Source organism: Acomys russatus, chromosome 24 (genome assembly GCF_903995435.1).
Source record: "Acomys russatus chromosome 24, mAcoRus1.1, whole genome shotgun sequence".
In the NCBI taxonomy this organism is placed as follows: Eukaryota; Metazoa; Chordata; class Mammalia; order Rodentia; family Muridae; genus Acomys; species Acomys russatus.
This window is the reverse complement of record NC_067160.1, coordinates 11,859,397-11,878,559: the sequence shown is the minus strand read 5'-3', so window position 1 is coordinate 11,878,559 and position 19,163 is coordinate 11,859,397. Positions and strand designations below refer to the sequence as shown.

General features: G+C 39.3%; 1 protein-coding gene across 1 annotated transcript in view; it reads left to right on the top strand.

Moving 5' to 3' along the window:
* Positions 1 to 396: 396 nt before the first annotated feature.
* Positions 397 to 19,163, top strand: part of Mtx2 (metaxin 2) — a 53,376-nt gene continuing 34,609 nt past the window's right edge. The window contains exon 1 of the mRNA XM_051167193.1: positions 397 to 653. Within this exon, the coding sequence (XP_051023150.1) occupies positions 614 to 653 (40 nt within the window). The 5' untranslated portion in view covers positions 397 to 613. The remainder of the gene's footprint in view (positions 654 to 19,163) is intronic.

Sequence of the window (19,163 nt, the reverse complement as noted above, 5' to 3'; positions counted from 1 at the left end):
ACAGGAAATTGAAGTTTTGTTTGTTTGTTTGTTTTTAATTCTCCAAGTTTCATTTTGGGTGCATGAAGTTGAAAGACAAATTACATTTCAGCTCATAAGCCGTTCAAACCTCCTTCTCGCTGGCGCATTTGAATAAATAATTGACACCAATTATCTGTCTATGGGCCCCAAACACTTGCAGTTAGTGGAATTGAGGGAATTCGTAGGTTCCTGGCCTCGGCCGTTCTTGAACCTCGTTTCTATCTTGGTTGGTTTCTAGAAAGATGCAACTAAATTCAAAAGCGCCAATGCATGTGTGACTATATGTACCTAAAGATAGTCCACACACAGAGAGAGGCCGCTCTTCTAAGGTTCACGCGGGCCCGGAACGCGCGGGGCGGAGCAGCCGGAAGTGCCGGCTGCGCACTGGCAGCGACGCCGGAAGTCCTGGGCCGGCCTGGCGGTAACCTTGTGAGCCTGGCCGCCGCTGCTGAGGTGGGCTCGGCGGGTCCGAGCGTTGGCCCAGCGAGGCTCGTTAGCTGAGAGGGGAGGGGGAACCGCCAGGGTCGCGCGGGAGGGCGCCGACGGCCGCGGAGCGCAGGCGTGCGCGCGCGCGCAGGGCGTCGCAGCAGACATGTCTCTGGTGGCGGAAGCGTTCGTCTCCCAGATCGCAGGTAGCCCGCGTGGGCGCGGACGGGGCGGGTGGGCGTTGGGGGGGGGGGGGGGGGGAGAGGCGCGCGGCAGCGGCGGGGAGCCGCGTGGGAAGAGGGCTGGAGTTGGCCTGCAGCCCTGGGTCGAGGGGTGCTGAGCCACACAGCCCGGGTGGAGGCGTCCATGGAGGCTTGGCCTCACTTTCCGGATGTGGAAACTGAGGACACATGGCCAAGGTCACCCTGCAGGGACAGAGTCCTGTCCGCACTCCCTCCGCGGCGCTTTGTTCCTGTACCCGGCGGTTTGGGTGTGTGGCGAAGGCTCCCCCCCCAACCCCCCGCCCCCGGTTGGGATTGAGGTGGGGGCGTGGCCACAGACCCATCTCCCTCCGCCCCCCCCCCCAAGGCTTCTGTGGGAGTGGGGCCTCCACTCGGGGCGTGAGGGTCCTCAAGTTTAAGGTGACTGTCACTGTCGTTTACCCTGTCGCCCTGTTGTTGACGGGCCACCGAAATTCTTTCTTCTCCAAGCCATTTGCAAAATCTGTAGGATTCTTTGAACTATTCTTAATTTGCATGGAGTTTAAAGAAAGTCAACACCTTTGACTTGAGGGTTCCAACTTGACTTGTACATGGACTTATACTATTTCCTTTTTCTTATTGAGGTTTTTACATTGGTGAAAGTGACTGTGGTAGGGAAAGTGAAGGGTTTAGGTTAGTGGAATGAGTGTTTACTCCAGAAGTGTTTTCAACAGGTACGTTTGAGGTAAAGTAGTATTTTGGAAATGAAAAGTGTAATGTGTTGTACACTTTGCCAAATGCTTTTCACTGTATTGAGTTTGTGTGAGCATAGATTTCTTTTTTCCTTTAAAATACCATTTTATAGGACTGAGGGGGAGAAACTTCCCGTAGATTGTGCCTTGCTTTGTTCCCGGCTGTATCCTAGGACCTGTCAGTTGGCTCTTTAACTCCTCATGACTTGAGCAAGTGAGTAACACTGAGCTTTCAAGTAATGATTATTTCTGATTTTACCACTGAGGTTGAAAATGTCAGGCCAAGTGTAAGTGAGATGAGTGATTTTAGACCGATGGTGTGTTATAAATCATTTCGCAGTATATGCTCATATTCTCTATGCTAAGATCCTGATGTGTGATTTCTTGTCAACAAGGAAACAGTGGGTGTTATACAATAAACTTTTGATAAGTTCGGAATTGTACCTCAGTTAGTGAAGTTTACAGCTTTCCAGGAAGTTTATATGTTGTGTCTTAGCTATTTGTAATGAATGATCTGTTATGGTGGGAGGAAGCATTTAAAGAGAGAGAATTCAGTAAGTAGTATTGGAACAGCTCCAAAGTCAACATACTGCATGAATAAATTCTAGGTGTATTAAAGAATTAAATACAACATAACTAATTTATAATAAAATAATTAGACTATTACAAGGAAAATAGAGGATATTATTTTAATAATATTGGGTAGCATAGGGATTTGTAAGCAAAACACAGAGTATACACTCCATAATAGAAAAATATGGGCAGTTGGTTGTTTAAGAATATTGAAAGCCTTTGATGTTCAAAGACACCATGAATAGCTGGGTGTGGGGCTCTCACATGTAATTGCAAGCACATGGGAGGCTGAGACAAGAGGACTGCAGGCCTGAGGCTAGCCAGCTTGGGCTTTATGTTTATATCAAGAATATGCTTCAAGCAAGACAAACAACAGCAACAACAATAAAACTCCCACCATAAATAAATTAATATGTATTACTAAGAAAAACATTCAATTAGAAAAAGAAAACCTTCCAAAAGAAAGTTAAAGAATCTAAAGTATTTCATAAAGGAAGTACAAGCACACAGTGAACAGGTAGAAACATGTGCTCCGTGAATAACTGATCATTTTTCTAGTTGGTTAGGCAGAAGTGGATATAATTTCTAGTATTGCTAGGGGCATAGAGAATAGAGAAACTTCACTTCCTAACATTTAGTCGGTGTAAATTAGGCTCCCCCTCTATTACTAAAATGTTATACTTTAACCCACAAATCATCTGTTAGTGCATTTATCTGATAGAAATTTGAGAACCAATTCTTCAAAGAACTATAGAATAATCTTCATTATAGCATTATTTCTGATAGTAAAAAAATAAGAATGCCCCAGATGTATATCAGATTTTCATATATCAATCCAACAGTTTCATTTCAGTACCTGAAATAAATGAGTTGTCAGAGAGATATGAGTACTCCTTTGTTAGACTATCCATAATAACCAAGATATGGAAGCAACTAGGTGTCTGTCAGCAGATGAATGGATCAAAAGATGGGCATATCTGTGAAACGAATACTATACAGCTTTAACAAGAAGGTAGTTCTTTAATTCATGATGACATGGATAGAGAGAGAAGACCTATGTTAAGTGAACAGAGTGACAAATATGGTGTGATCTCACTTTCATGCTGAATGAAGTTAATCTTGTAGAAACAGGATAGACAAGGATTCCCAGAGGCTGGGGTGGTGGGCAGTGGGGAGAGGTGGAAAGGAGAGATGTTGATCAGAGGGCACAGCCTTTCTTTTAGACTCAAGGAGAACATTTTTTGTAAAGGTTTCTTTTCCTTCTTGGTGACACAGTTGGTAGTAATGTTGCCTTCCTTAGAATTCTATTGCTGTGGTAGAGGCCATGGCCAAAAGCAACTTGGAAAGGGAGGGTGTGTTTCAGCTTACAGTTGATAGTCTATCCTGAAGGGAAGTCAGGGCAGGAACTCAAGCAGAGATCATGGAGGACCACTGCTTACTGCCTTGTTGTTCCCTGTAGCTTTCTCAATCATCTTTCTTATACCCCCAACCCAGGACCCCCTGCCCAGGGGTGACATACCACCCACAGAGACCTGGACCCTCAGATAGCCATCATTAATAAAGGAAATGCCCCCACAGACTTGCCTACAGGCCAATTTGAGGAAAGATTTTTTTGCAGTTGAGATTTCCTCTTCCATGATATAGCTAGGTTTCTGAAAACTTGTCAGAAACCAACCAGCACAAATGTATATTTCAAAGTAGCCAAAGGGATAGATTTCTAATGTTATCACAAAAAATTTAATGAGTTTATGGGCATCTTAAGTAGCTTGCTTTAATCTTTATACAATATGTACCTATATTAAAAACATCGCATTTGCCATTTCAAAAAGCAAATTTACTTCTGACACGGTGATAAACACTTGCATAGTAGCAGGCAGAAGGCAGAGGCAGAAGGATTTTCAGTTCTAGGCTAGTCTGGGTTGTATAGAGAGATCCTGTCTTTAGGGCAAAAAAAGAAAAAGGGAAAAAAGAAAGAAAGAAAGGAAGAAAGAAAAGTAAAATGAATTTATAAAAGCAGTGGGTGTACTTGGGTGTTTACAGATAATGAAATTTAAAAGATGTCTATATGCTAGCTTGCTAGCTAGAATTATATTAAGTAAAAAGTTATAGTATAATATATATCCTGTATGAACTTAGTAAATAAATTCTGTATGGACACATATGTGGTTACATAAAGAAAAACTTTTAGATGAATTCAATTTAATTCTCCTTACGAGTTTCAAGAAAACAAAAAGTGTTGATAGAGAGTGGAGGAACTGTGTTTCTAGCTTATTTCAATTACTGTAGTGAGCCTATTTTACTTTTGTAATTTAAATGAGTATAAAATTTCAAATTAAAGATTATACTTAGTCAAAGAACTGAAAAGAAAATAATCTCGGTTTGACCTTGCTTGACCTTTAAGTGATTTATAAATGCAACTCAGATCTAACAGTTATCCACAGTACTCTGTTCTGGTTGTATTTCATCATTCTTGGAGGAGATTAACGTGTACGGCAGAGAGATGTGTTTATATAGTCCTTTTATAAGTATGAAGTTTTTGTAATTGAGAACTGCACGTTTTAACAAACATGATATTTGGTTATTCTTCCTTCCAGTGGACATGAGCTAGCACACTTTTTGGTATTTCTCTTGGAAACATTCGAAGCATGTGGCATCTGTCTGTGATAATTCTGCAGCGCCTTCTCTGAGAGACAGATTTGTAAAGGACATGTTTTTGTAAGCTGCTGTAGTATAGATCTGCAGTGTTCCCCAAAGACCCATGCTATGCAAAGTTTTGATCCCTTCTGTGGTGTTGGGAACTGGTAGAAACATTAAGAGGTGGTGATCATGCGACCTTCTTCTCTTTTGCTATGTGTCCTCACCATGAAGCGAACAGTTTTGTTTTGATGTACATGCTTCAGCACAGGTCCAAAGCAGTGAGTTTGTCCTACTGTAAACCAAAAACTCCCAAACTAAGGAAAAGTAAACCTTTCTTCTTTATAAGTTGATTGTTTCAGGTATTTTGTTAGAGTAATGGAAAGCTCACTGCTAGAGAAGCTTTCTTTGAATTGCAGTTTAAGTGATCGCTTTTGTCTCTTTACTAGTGCTGTATCTCCTGTGCACAGTTTCCCATGCTTACTCACTAGTGTGACTTTCTCTGTCTCCACAACTCTTAACTTTTTCCCGAGGTTTTGTTAATTCTCATTTGGTTTAGTAGTCTGTAAATTAGCTATTTTTTGGGGATTCCGGTCTCTTTCGCCTCCTAAAATAATCTTTACACTACAAGTCTTAGTGGGATTGTTGACTTTTAAATTTTTAATTTTCTTAAAATATTTGTTGTGACTTCTCTAGTTTCAACACCGTCCTTGGTTTCCCAGTGTCAGTAGGGCTGAGCGGGTTAAATGTCTCTGTAACTAAGCCCAGGTCTACCACTCTAGCTTCAGTTCTCGCCCTTCCCTTTTCTGAACCTCTGGCCTTTGTAAACGATGTGCAGTGTCCATCTTTAGCAGTGCTGCTGTCTGCTTGAAGTGTTCACTCCAACAACTCATCTTCCTTCTTAAGACTCAGCACTGTTTGAATGTGTGTGTCTCTGACATTTTTCCTTGTCAAATGAGATTCTTTAAAAAAACATATAGTAATGATCCATGGTCATTATAGAAAATGAAGATAATACAGAGAACTGAAAGGAATAAAGTGAAAAATTACTTGACAGCCTACTGCCAAAATTAAGGCTTTAAAATCCCATCTCATATTCAAAACTTTGCTCAGCAAATCTATCATTTCTTTCTCTCAAATTAAAACTACAGGCATAGATAATACAGAGGGTGCATTTCTTTTGTCATATGATGTAATGGGATCTCTTCTCATGTCTATGATGAAATTATATGGTGTCATATTTGAATTGTTGTGTAGCATTGCATTGTAGTAAAGGAACCATAATTTACATATAAAATCATATTCTGATGGGTTTTTAGGTTTTGTTTGTTTTTTTGTTTTGTTTTGTTTTTGAGACAGGGTTTCACTATGTAACCTTGTCTGTTGGCCCAGATCTTGCTATGTAGACCAGACTGGCCTGCTTCTGCCTCTTGAGTGCTGAGGTTTTTAAGATATTGTATCAATCAGTATAAATGAAAGATTGGAGACAGTAGAGCTCTCTCTACACAGTAATACCCACGTCAGCTCACGTTCCTATTGTATGGCTAGCCAAGCAAATTGGAAAGCGGACAGTCAGGAACAAGGGCTTTTAGAAAGAAGAGAAAACATTTTGGGACCAGATGCTGTTGGTAGTGTGTGATCTCAGGGAGGACTTAGTCCCTCTTTTAAAGGACTTTGAAGTTCTTGAGCCAGATTACCCAGCATAATCTTTTAAAAAGTCATATAATTCTGACTTTCAATTAGGTCAATTGACTCCTTCACACCAGCGCCTACATGAGTATTAGGACTGGGAGAAGGTGCTTTTGTGTGCCTCATGGGAGCTGTTGGTCTTGCTGGGCCTCCCTGCCTCTTACTGGGTAATATTTCTGGCAGCCCATATTAACTAGAGAGTGTAAAGGGAGTTTGGCAAGTCAGTTTGGTCAAGTTGATGGATGCCAAAGTCATTGAAGCTGTATATATGATTTTTCTCTTTGCCGTGGTGCTTGAATTTGTGGGATAAATTTTGTAAAGTGTAAGAAGAATTTGAATTACTCTTACCCAAGTAATATGAACAGGATAATAAATTATGACTTTGAACGAACACTTTGGTTGTCTAGATTATTATAAGCTCTACTTAGAATCTTAAAAGGATAAAAACATGGTCCTGGATATTAAATCATCTAAAAATATTTTTAAATTTTCTTTTATAGGCACTGTTTTGCCTGCATGTATGTTTGTGTGATGGTGTTGGAACCCCTAGGACTGGAGTTACAGACAGTTAAGAGCTGTCATGTGGGTGCTGGGAATTGAACCCAGGTTCTCTGGAAGATCAGCCAGTGTTCTTAACCACCGAGCTATCTCTCCAGCTCCTAAAAAAAAATTATAAATAATCTCTGTATTTTAAATTTTCTTTGTTTTTTTTTAATGAAAATTTCATCTTTATTGTTATTGTAATACAAATGCCAAGGATATAGAGAGACTTGATTTTTCCCTCATGAAGGATAAAATTGTGACAGCAGACAGCCCATCTCCATGTGGCTCTTGGACAATTGGTACTCTAGGGTTCCTCCAAGGTCCATCATGCAAAACTCGTCCTGGATCCCAGGTGGCATGCTCCTGAGCCTGATTTTCTTCTCACCGGCCGTCTCTCAGGCTCACTGATGCTCTGGCAAGCACCCTCCTTGTGAGCACATGCAGGTACTAGGGTTCTTGGATAACAGCCTCCATCTCCTGCACTTGCCACTGTAAAAGCGGAACTGGATTTGGTGCCTGCTGGGCTAATGCTTTGGAGCCTCAGCCAGAGGGAGTGCTGGCTTTTCTGGGTCCAGCTCCTGATCCCTCTGGTCACTTTCAGGACCCTAGTTGTTGTCAGGGCTCACCTGGCCCCCCTGGTCCAGGGTGTTCTGTTGGTTCTGTCATGCAGACCAGGAGCTTCCTCACAGAGGCTACCACCTGCTGCAGCTGCTGTCTCCTGCTCAGGGTGGGGGTTGCTGTCCTCTACATAGCCCCCCAGAAGACAGGAGTAGTCACCATTGTCATTGTGGAGGTACTCCATGGCTGCTGGTCTTCAGAAGCCTAGAGGCCTGTACTTTGCCTGGGTCCTTGGCTGCAGCCTTGCCCTGAGAGCTTTTAGCAGGTTAGGGCCAAAGGGCTCAATACCTCCTATGCTTTTTTAATGGCAAGCTTTCCTAGTAAAGAAGTTCCTGGATTATTTATTTACTTATTTATAGTTAGTTGAGCATGACTATGTCCCTCAATGTAAGTATCTTGAAAATAAGTGGGATTAAAACAAGCATATCTTAGTTGAGAATGCAGCTGAGCAGTAAGACATTTACCTGTCATGTGGGTGACTCAGGGTTCGATCCCCAGCATCACACACAGACACACACACACACACACACACACACACACACACACACAAGCATATTTTAAAATGTTTTTGTATTGATAATAAAGTATGCTTTGTTCTGTTTTTCCTCACATTAGTACAGGACAGTGTATATTTTCATTACACCAAGAAAGGTTCTAAAGGCTGAAATAAATGGGAAAATAGAGGCTAAAAGAATCTTGTAATATTAGTAGGAGTGTAATATATCCCAGGGGAAGAGCATTTTCATATGTAAAGCCTGAGTTTGATACTCAGTATCACTAAAAGAGTGTGCTTTGTTTTGTTTTGAAGGGACAGTGATGCTACTGTTGAAAAGTCATGTTGAGTACTCAAAGTATTTAATGATTAAAATTTTAAAAGATGATTGAGAAATGCATTAATATTTTAAATGTGCTGAGGACAATATGTTCAATTTTTTTACTCTTGAAAATAAAATCTTTTCTTAGTTGTTTTTACTCGGTGTTCTGAGGATTTCCCAGTAGCATTGAGGAAGGCACCAAAGAATTACTGAGAAGTTATTGAACTGGCCTACACATTTCAGATAATCTTTTTTTTTTCCATTATCAGTCATATGGACAGTATTATATTATGGGTCTTATTATGTTAGTAATATGAAGTTGATATTGAAGGGGCAGGTGGTGAGGCCAAACAGACAAAATAAGGTTATACTTCAGACAGATGCAATGTATAGTTGATTGACAGGAGCATAGCCTGCTATTTGATCCTACTGTATTCATGAATTTATTGCAAACCAGATTCTTAAAGGCAATGCTTTGCTCCCTTTGAAAACTTTAATATGATGCTGAGATTCTTTGAAAGGCATGTTTACTGAAATAGTCTGCAGTTGAGGCATAATGTCAATTTTAAGTTCTATTATACTTTGATAATCTTAAATAACCTCTCTTCTCTCTATGATATGTGTGGAATGAGAGCCAGTGCCTTGAGTATGTTAGGTAAATACTCTACTGCTCAGCTCTACTCACAGCTACATGACTTTTAATGATTTAGCTTAAAAGATTTTGGTGATGAATACCCTGTAAAATATGTCAGCATTATCTCTGTGAATTTTTTGAGTTATTAATGTTAGCTTAAGCTTTTCATAGTTGAGTGAAAATTGAAAGAAAACATCATCAAACTTTGTAACATTTTTCAAACATTTAAAAAATATCTTGAGAAGTAGTTATTAGATAGACTGAAGATACCAAATAGATAAGATATTGAAAATTCAGACTTTTCATTTTTTTTAAAGACAAGTTATAATATTCAGTAAATTTAGCTAAACTCATTTATATGTGGAAGAGAAGTATTCGCCTTGCCAGTAAGAAAAATGTGTGCTTTAATTTTTTATTGCTTTGTAAATGACCCTCTATTCTTGAACTCTTATTTTTGTATAGTCTATAAATGAATCATGGTTTTGAACTTTTTTACATCAGTAATAAAAATGAAATTTGATGGCTTAGTAATGAAGGTTCTTTTCATAAAAACAATCATTTTGTCATGACAATTTCCATTAACTGTAACTGTGTTAGCAAAATAGAAGCCATAAAATGCATTTCATTGTGTGTTTTGGTGCTAATTGTATATTTTTATCACTAAGAACTTTTCTAAGCCACAGAAATTTCTTTATAACTAATCTGCACTTGTACTAAAAAAAAGATTTTCAGTTTGTATTTAATTGAATACAACATTCTGAGATATAATAGAATTTCTTTTAATGTATATTTTATTATGTGGCCAACCTAAGCATTGACTAAAACTTTATGTAAAGCTAAACTTTATGTTTAGCATTGAGAGGCTATCATTACTGACTGCTGACTAATAATTTGGCCATTTGTTATCTTCCTTTGCTTATTAGTCTTTGTAAAATGTTTTGTGCCTGGGAACATAGCCCTGTAGAATACTTGTCTAGCATTATGCTTTCCTAGCATGCCTGAGGCCCTGGGTTTAGTTCTCAGCACCACAAAAACCAAAACCAAGCAAACAAAAGCTTATAGAAATCTTGAACTATAAGTAATGTTTCTGATTTGCATGTTTTATTAGAGGGTTATTATGTTGTCATTGTTATTGCTATTATCACTTATCAGTTAAAGACACTGATTTGGCTAGTGATGATAAATAGTTATAATATGTTAACTAACTTTTTTTTACTTCTGTTGGAATTGTGAACTATTCTTTATATATTCTACAGAGGAGGAAAGTCAGTAGGGCATAGGAATAGACATGAATATGTGGGAGGGACTGTCTCACATAGGCCGTCTATACCCTGAAGACCTTGGGATGCTGGTAGCGGGCTCAGTCCAAATCTGAAGTTTTGAGAACCAGGGAAGCTGATGTTTCAGTTCAAGAGTGAAGGCCCAAGAGAACCCAGGAAGTGACTGATGTTAGGTCCCAGGATTCCACAGGTTATGGTTCTAGTGTCCTGGGGCAGGAGGCAAGGACTCTGTTTAGGGAGGAAAGGGAGCAGGTAAGAGAAGGAAGAGGGAGGAACAGGAATCGTCTCTTGGGGGAATGTTCATTTCATGTTATGTTTTATAGTCCGTCATCAGCGGAAATCAAGGAAAAAACTCAAGGTGGAACCTGGAGGCAGGGAGTGATGCAGAGGTCATGGAGGAATGCTGTTAGCTTGTGACCCCACAGATACAAGGGTCCCTAATGGTCAGGTGTTGAGTGGGAGAACTGGGGATGAGAAGGTGAAGAAGAAAGCTGGGACAAGACGTCTTGCATAATCTGGTGGCTTATTTAAGTTTATTAATAAGTGCAGTATTGTGTATACTGTTTACAGGGAAGAAGTGAGCTGAAATCAGAAGAAAGCTAAATAAACAATATTGGCATAGAGAACACAGGATGCTCAGACACAGCTGCCTTAGGACTGATAACCATGGCCCTCAGATGGGGAAAAACCTGGATTCCTGCCCCAGACTAGACCTTGCCAAGTTTGCCCTGGGCAAGAACACAGAGATGAAATTCCATTTGTCCTTTTATCTGGGACTCTGAGAAGCCTTGGGTGGGACTGGCTCCCAACAGGCTTGTTCCTAATGGCTTGCTTAGTCTGTACCACCCACAGTAGGCTTGGCCTTCATGTCAAAATTTTTATTTCTTCTGGTCCCTTAACTAACTGGGGAAGTAATCCTTTACTAGTCTCTTGGGGAAACAGTTTCACAGACACACCCACAAATAACACCTTAATAGTTTTCTCAACAGCCCTTGATCCAAATAAGTTGATACCTAAAATTAAATCATTATACTCTCCTAAAAGATGTCTTTATTCTGCCATGTGTTTGTGTTTTAGAAATTATGGACTACAGATAAAGACAAATATTTATATTTCAATGTACTGTTTTAGATTATCTTTGTGCCATAGATAATTGAGTTTAGTGGTCTGCCTGTAGACAAATATTTGAATTATATTAGATGAATTGGATCAGTCGGATTTTGTTTTTCTTTTTGAATAATGTAGCAACTGCTATGTATATCAGCTTTCTCTGTCCGTCTCTCTGTCTCTGTGTCTGTCTGTCTGTCTCTCTCGTGTGTGTGTGTGTGTGTGTGTGTGTGTGTGTGTGTATGTGTGTGTGTTTGTACTAGACTTCCGTTGTCTCAATGGTTGCAGTTCACCTTATTAGCTGAGTTAGGGCTTTTCTCAGTCTAACCAAAGTTCACCAATAATGGCTCGTCTGGCCATCCAGCTTGCTCCGGGGATTCCCTGGCTATGCCTCCCATGTGATGGGAACTAGACTACTTAATATAATTCATCTACTTTTATTCTTTCTACAGTCTTAGAAGACATTTATTGTTTTCCCTTTTACAGCAAAATAATGAAGTACGGCAAGGTTAAGCAACTTGGTCAAGGTTACTCAGCCAGTAAAATTGTAGAATTGGGAGAATGTACATGACTTCAAGACCTAAACTTTGTCTACCCCACCTGTTTTCACTTACTGTGCTGTAAATGGTTGCTAGCCCCTCTTGTTTCCTTTCCTTCCACCCTACCCATTCAATAAAATTAGATTCCAGAGTACAGTGGCAATTTTATATTCATATTTGCCTTAATAAAACCACTTGTATGTTTTAGGCACTTAATAGCTTGTTCATTTAAATGGCTTTAATACTATTTGGGGGGGGGGCTCAGAATTACAACATATTACTGAAGTATGCTTTACTACAAAGCTTTTAGTCATATCAACAAATACTTACTTGAGTTAAGTAGAGTAAGATGGTAAAAAATGTTTTTGAATTAATCTGCACAGATCCTCAATATTCTCTGAGCTAAATGAATGAAAGAGGTGAAAGGAATATCTTATTTTAAGTGCCATCTATGTCTCCAGGACATTCTTTTTATGTGTATATTATGTGTATTAAGTAAACAAAATGACAAGACCTGCAAAATTAACTTTCTGAAATGAATGCTATATACAGTTTATGTATTCACGCAGTCACACATTTACACATCACAAGCAACAAAGGCTGTGATACCAGTCAATAGGTTTTTTTATTCCCAAGGACTTAAGATAACTTGTAATCAAGGCTGTAACTCTAAGAAACTTTCAGTCACAAACCTTTTTCTTTTCTTCTCGAGACAGAGTCACATGTAGTCCAGGCTGGCCTTGAACTTGCAATGGAGCCAAGGATGACTTTGAACTTGTGATTCAGCTGGTCTTACATCCTGAGTGCTGAGATTATAGAATCTGATTTATAGGATGGTGGAGGTTGAGCCCAGTTTTTTGTGCACACCAGGCATGCACTCTAATAATTGGTGTACATTTCAAGCCTCACAGAACCCTTATTGGAAGCCCTTATTTGAATCTTTAGTCTTTAATCTTTGTATTTTCACTTCCTTTCAGTGAGTTCTAAAATGCCTTACCTCTGTGCTGCACAATGTTACCTACCTGTGTTTTAGGCTTGTGAAAATAACAACGTGACTCCCGCATTTCTCCTTTTTAAAAATATGAGCCATTTTTTGGCCTGAACTGAGATCTCAAACTGTTGAGGTGCTGGGAGAATTTTTAAAAATTTATTTTTGTTTTGATCATATGTGTCTACGGGGGTATAAGCATGTGAGTGCTGGTGTGTTTGGACGCTAGAAGAGGTGAGTGTAAGCTGCTCCAACATGGGTGCTGGCATCTGAACTTTGGTCCTCTGCAAGAGCAGTATGTACTTTTAACGACAGAACCGTCTCCTCAGCCTACACACAAGATCTCTGTGCAGCCTTGCCTGCCCTAGACTTGCTCTGTAGGCCAGGCTGGCCTCGAACTCACAGAGATCTACCTGCCTCTGCCTTCCCAGTGCTGGAATTACAGGTGTGCGCCACCACGCCCAGCTGGAAGAGTGGTTTTAAACTCCAGTTTTGCGAAGTTGTAAAGGCTTTAAACATCTCTTTAACTGTACCTTGGGACATTGTTTAATCATCTTGTGATTATTAGCTGGGATGTGTTGTTGCCTTTTTTCTGTAGCTTCAAAGCTGAATTAATGCTGACTTTAATACCTAAAACAGCAGTCCTTACATTCCCATTATACTTTAAGTCTAATTATCTTAAAAACCCATTTAATTACATTTGCCTAAAAGATGATAGGTTTTAAACTTAGTGTATTTGTTGGTATCACTGCGGTCATCAGTCTGGTGTCTTATCAAATTAACAAATTTATTTCTTGTTTTCCTGAAGTTGTGCAGTAACTTTTGATTGTTTAAGATCTGCCAAGTTCTTGTTTGGACTTTTTGTTATATTGCTAGAATTTGCATTTACGCCTATGGCAGGAAGTTGTGTGAAATCATCTCATTTTGGGATAGACTGACTGCACTTGTGTCTTACTCCTTTTCTGTAGCACTGTCTTAAGTCGTGTTGCTGGGCAGAAGGAATGACAGCTATGAGCTTTTAGAATATAGTTGCCTAAGGATAAACTGAGTTTGACTTCATTAGTGCACAGATGATAGGTTTGTGTAGAGTTATTATAGCATTAATCAATTTGATGGATTGGAAAAATGACAGAATTGAAGCAGCATGTAATATTAGTGCCTATTATTCTACAAATTATGTCTTCACCTATGTTCATATGCCAGAGGAGTCATGTTGCACATTAGAAATGCAGAATTAAAAAAGAGAGAGAAAGAAACCAATAACAGAAAGCACTTCTTGCCATGGTCCGTGTCTTGGACCTTGGAATCTAAACGTTTTTATTAGATGACCACTTTCATAGTGTGAGTACCCTGAATGAATGGGATGGACGGATCATCTGCCACCAGAATGACTTATCATTTAAATTGACATTGAGGACACTACAAGTAATATGGAAATTATTTAATATGGATTTATTTTCTACCAGTCATTTTAATAATATTATAATAGACTAATTGTAAGGAATATTGTGTTTTTAGGATTATATTTATTGATAAACTTAAGGATAGCTTAAATACAATTAAAACAATGTTGAACAAATACTTATGTTTTGGTTGTTAGTTTATCATTTATATTGCTTGCAATTTATGCATTGTTCTATAGCTTGTTTTGTTTGTTTGCTTGAGTTTCTCTATGTAGCCATGGCTGTCCTGGAACTCACTCTGTAGACTGGACTGGGACTGCCTTTGAGCTCAAGGATATCCCCCTGCCTCTGCCTCTGGAGTGCTGGGATTAAAGGTGTGTACCACCTCTGCCCAGCTTGTTTCATGACTTTTAAAAATTAAAGACTTGAAAAATTTTTTTAAAAATTAGGAGTTCTCTTTTTAAGTTAATTTAAAATTTAAAACTTTAAATCTTTGTTTTTATTAAGACAGTACCTATATGTCACCTGTGCTAGCCTGGTACTTATGACTCCCCCCCCTCCCCCGCACCTCTGCCTCATGCCTCACCCTCATAAGTGCCATAATTATAGGGTGTGCCACTTGCCTTGTGCCTGTCCCTTTTTAATTTTGTTTTGTCCTCCTCAAGATAGATACATACAAGAATAGAGAAAGGTCTAGTTTGAAAAGTTTTAGAAATATGCAGTTGCATAAAAATAACCCTTCTTTATTCCCTAAAGACTAAAACTTAGAGCCATCCTTTTTTGTTCTTGGTAAAGAGACTACATAGGAAATAATCAGGACACTGACTAGGGAAAAATAGAAAGTTGGTAAAGGACTGACTAGCTTTTCTTTTTCTTTCTTTTTTTCTTTGATACAGAGTTTCTCTGTATAGCCTTGGCTGTCCTGGGCTTGCTTTGTAGACCAGGCTGGCCTCACAGGATCCGCCTGCCTCTGTTTCCCTGAGTGCTGGGGTTACAGGCGTGTGCCACGACACCTGGCTTTGACTAGCTTTTAAATAGCATTAAGTGAAATATGCACTTGGAGTGCTCTGATTTATTTCTAGTTCTTTCTTTATGTTTGCAAAAATAAGTGTATATTTACCTGAATACTGTTAGAATAGCAATTTCATTGTTTTGAATTTAAGATTTACTTTATTTTATGTAGATAAGTGTTTTACGTGCAGGTATGTCTGTGCACTATGTGTGTGTGCCTAGTGCCTACAGAAGTCAAGAAGAAGGCATTGGATTCCTCAGAATTAGAGTTGCAAACCATGGTAGTGAACTACCACGTGGGTACTGTGAATTGAACCACAGACCTATGCAAGAGTAACCAGTGCTCTAACCACTTAGCCATCGCTCCAGCCCCCAGTAATTCTAATTTTTAAAATGTGAATTAGAGTGGGCCACTAAGAGTGTTTTTGTTTTAGCATGAAAAATATAGAGCTTTTGTTTGTTTGTTTTCTGGGCTTGGGTTTTCAAGAGACAGATTTCTTTGTGTAGTCCTGTCTTGGAGAGGCTGTCTTGGAACTCACTATGTAGATGAGGCTGGCCTTGAACTGAGAGATCCACCTGCCTCTGACTCCTGAGTGCTAGGATTAAAGGTGTGCACCACCACCGACCAGCTATAGTAGTTTTTTAATCTTAGAAAAAAAATCATCACTGTTTTATTCCCTGTGTGTGTGTGTAGATCAGAAAATAACCATAGGAGTTGGTTCTTTCCTTACACCTGTGTTTCCTGGGGATTAAATTAAGGTCAGCCTTTACCTACTGAACATTTTAGTAATTTCTTCTCTTAGAATTAACTTTTCCAAAAGCAGGCCACGTGTGTGTGTGTGTGTGTGTGTGTGTGTGTGTGTGTGTCTGTGTGCGTGCACGCGTGTGTGCACATGGAGGCCATTGGTTGACATCAGTTACTTTCTAGTTTATTTTTGAGGCAAGGTCTCTTACTGATCCTAGTGTTTGGGAGTTTGGCTCACTGGCCGGCAAGCAAGCCCCAGGGATCTCTTGTTTGCCTTTCCAGCATTATGATTACAAGCACGTGCTGCAGTAACAAGCTTTTTAAATAGCTGCTGGGTGTCAAACTCGCCCTCATTCTTGAATGGCAAGCACTTTACCAACTGAGCCATTTCTCTAGCTGCCAAAGTTGGTAGTTTTATTTTGGAATTCTTACAACAAATAGATTAGCTTGAAATGGTAACTAGACAACAAATTAAAACTTGAGAAATTCAAATGTAATATTTTGGCATGTATTAAAACTGCTGTGATTAGTTTGAAGCAATTAAAAAGTCCAAGATTTTAAGAACTAACTTCAAGACTGTAGAAAAAAAATGTATCTAAGAGTTTATTCCTTAGTAAACTAGAGATACAGTACTGACCTAACAGTGTGACAGTATAGAAAGTAATGTATTACACAAGACAAATACAAACTGTACAGACAGTTCATATAAAAGAGAAATTATTCTAATTATAAAAGTCTTCTTGATGGAAGGGACATTGACTCTGAAACTGTTTGAATATTTGGTAGTGAAAATACTGCAGGGAAACACTTTGAGCAAATTCAGAAAAGTACGAGAGTGTTAAGTGTTCTGGAAAACTTTGACATATTCTAGTTGGACAGAAGGAAAGGATCTTGCTGTTAAGTGGGTTGGTACCCAGGGACCCCATGCTCTACTAATTCATGTATATTCCTCCCTCAGCCTTTTATGATCAAAAAACCTGATACCACCACCACCATCACCACCATCACCACCACCACCACCACCACCACCATCACCACCACCACCACCACCACCACCATCACCACCACCACCACCACCATCACCACCACCACCAGAAAGAGGACTCCTTCTTGTTCAGGAACACATGACTGTCTGGGATACATGGTGACACTTGAAATAAGTAGTTAACTCGAACAACATTCTGCCATGTGGGTTAGAGTGTGTATCTTGTACTATGCAAGACAGCCCTTTGATGTACAGAGGAAAATACCTGCAAATTAGCCATGCATTTCTTACCCAGATAGAAACCCTAAAACTGAACATTCCTATTTGGCATTTTATATTAACTATGGCGTTCTTATCAGTTCCTTTGTTACTGTGATGAATTCCTGTGAACAGACAAAGCAGAAAGGATTTATTTATGGTTTCAGAGGTTTCCAAGCCTGGTAAGCTGGCCCATTGCTGTGGGCTTGAGGCAAGGCAGTCATTTGTAGAACACAGGGCGAAGTGAGCTACTCACTTGCTGGTTACTAGGTGGACAGGGTCAGGAAGGATGGCCTTCAGAGGCATATCCCCAGCGATGGACTACCTCTCACCAGGCCCTACCTCCAAAGTTTCTTCAATTTCCTCTAACAGTTTCAGCTGGCCACCAAACCTTTTAACACATGAGCTTGTGTGGGCATTGAATGTTCAAATTATAACAATCAGATATTAATGTTAGACTTCTAAGCCTCATAGTGAATGCCCAAACTCTAAACATGCTATCTCGCTGTCAATGCTTTCTGCATCCTGTGACTTTAACTTAGGGTTTATCATTTTAAAATCTTACATTCCCATTAGTGCAATATTTCCGCATGCAAGCCCAAATAGATTTAGCAGTCATGGTGTTGATTCCTTTAATAGATATTAGACACAAAAACTTTACACTAAAAGTGAAAGTAGGAAGACTTTAAAAAAGTAAGGTGAAATTAGAGATCCAACTTTTTTTCAGGCAACTTGTAATATTTTTAGACTTATGTTGTGTGGTCCTGAAATTATCTGGGGAAACTTTTTTTTTTAAATTTATTATGTTTCTTTTAAAAACATACATTTATATTATTACACATGAATGAAATAAACTACATACAGCAGGAAGAACCATGAGACAATCAGAAATGATATAAATGTTACATTCATAGTGATTTGGCTATTTGTATTTGGCAAACTTGAAGTAAACATCTTTCCTATCTTATTAGGTCTAAATTTCTGAATGAAGATCAATATCTATCATATCTCTGTTAACTTAAAATATCTATCTAGACCTAAAAACATCTTAACCCCTAACCTACTAAGCTTAATAGAAAGACTAAACTATCTGGTAAACTTGAAAAAAAAAATGTTTTTGTACAAGGTATGCTTTCTATGTCTTCCCTGCAGCACTCTTAGTATAAAATGATACAGAGTAATAATAAAAGAAATGGTAATTATAAAACCCAACATTTATCTAGCCAGCATTTTTTTTGTGTGTGCTAAGTTCTAAGGATGACATGAATTCTGGACTCACAGTTTATTTTCTTCTTGGAGACATAACTAAACACTCAGATTGTAAAACTATTGCCTGTGATAAGTGGCATAAAGGGTGTCTGTGTAAGGGAGTGTTTGAGTAACTTAGGGCAACCAATAAAGACTTTGGGGATAAGCTCATCTGCAACATTTGAGGGTGTTGGACATATTCTAGGTGGACAGAAGGAAATATTGCAACAAGGAGTGTAACGTGAAGATGAGGCTCTTGCTCACAGACTGTGAAGACACCAGCACTGGGACAGCAGAACACTGCTATGGGTCCTTCCTGAGGGCTGCCTCTGTTCAGCTGCGTCAGTCATGTCCATAAGCCAGACTCTGCCCGAGCAAGTAATGTTTGAGTTGAGATGTGATGACACAAGAGGGAAAGATCATTCTAAATAGAGGAAACAGCACAGAAGAGTTTTGGGGCAGGAGAAATTGTGGTGCATTATAGGTGGAATGCAGTGGGGAGGACCCAGGAGGAGGTGTGTGTGTGTGTGTGGGGGGGGGTGAGGGGTGAATTTTCTAAGGGCAAGATCTGGGATGCTGTGTAACTCTTGGTATGGTTTAGGCATAAGTAACTTGCGTCTTGACAGTAGTGGACAGTTCTTTCACCTAACTTCCATTGCTTACCAATCCTCTTTTAAGAAACTAATTCAGTTTT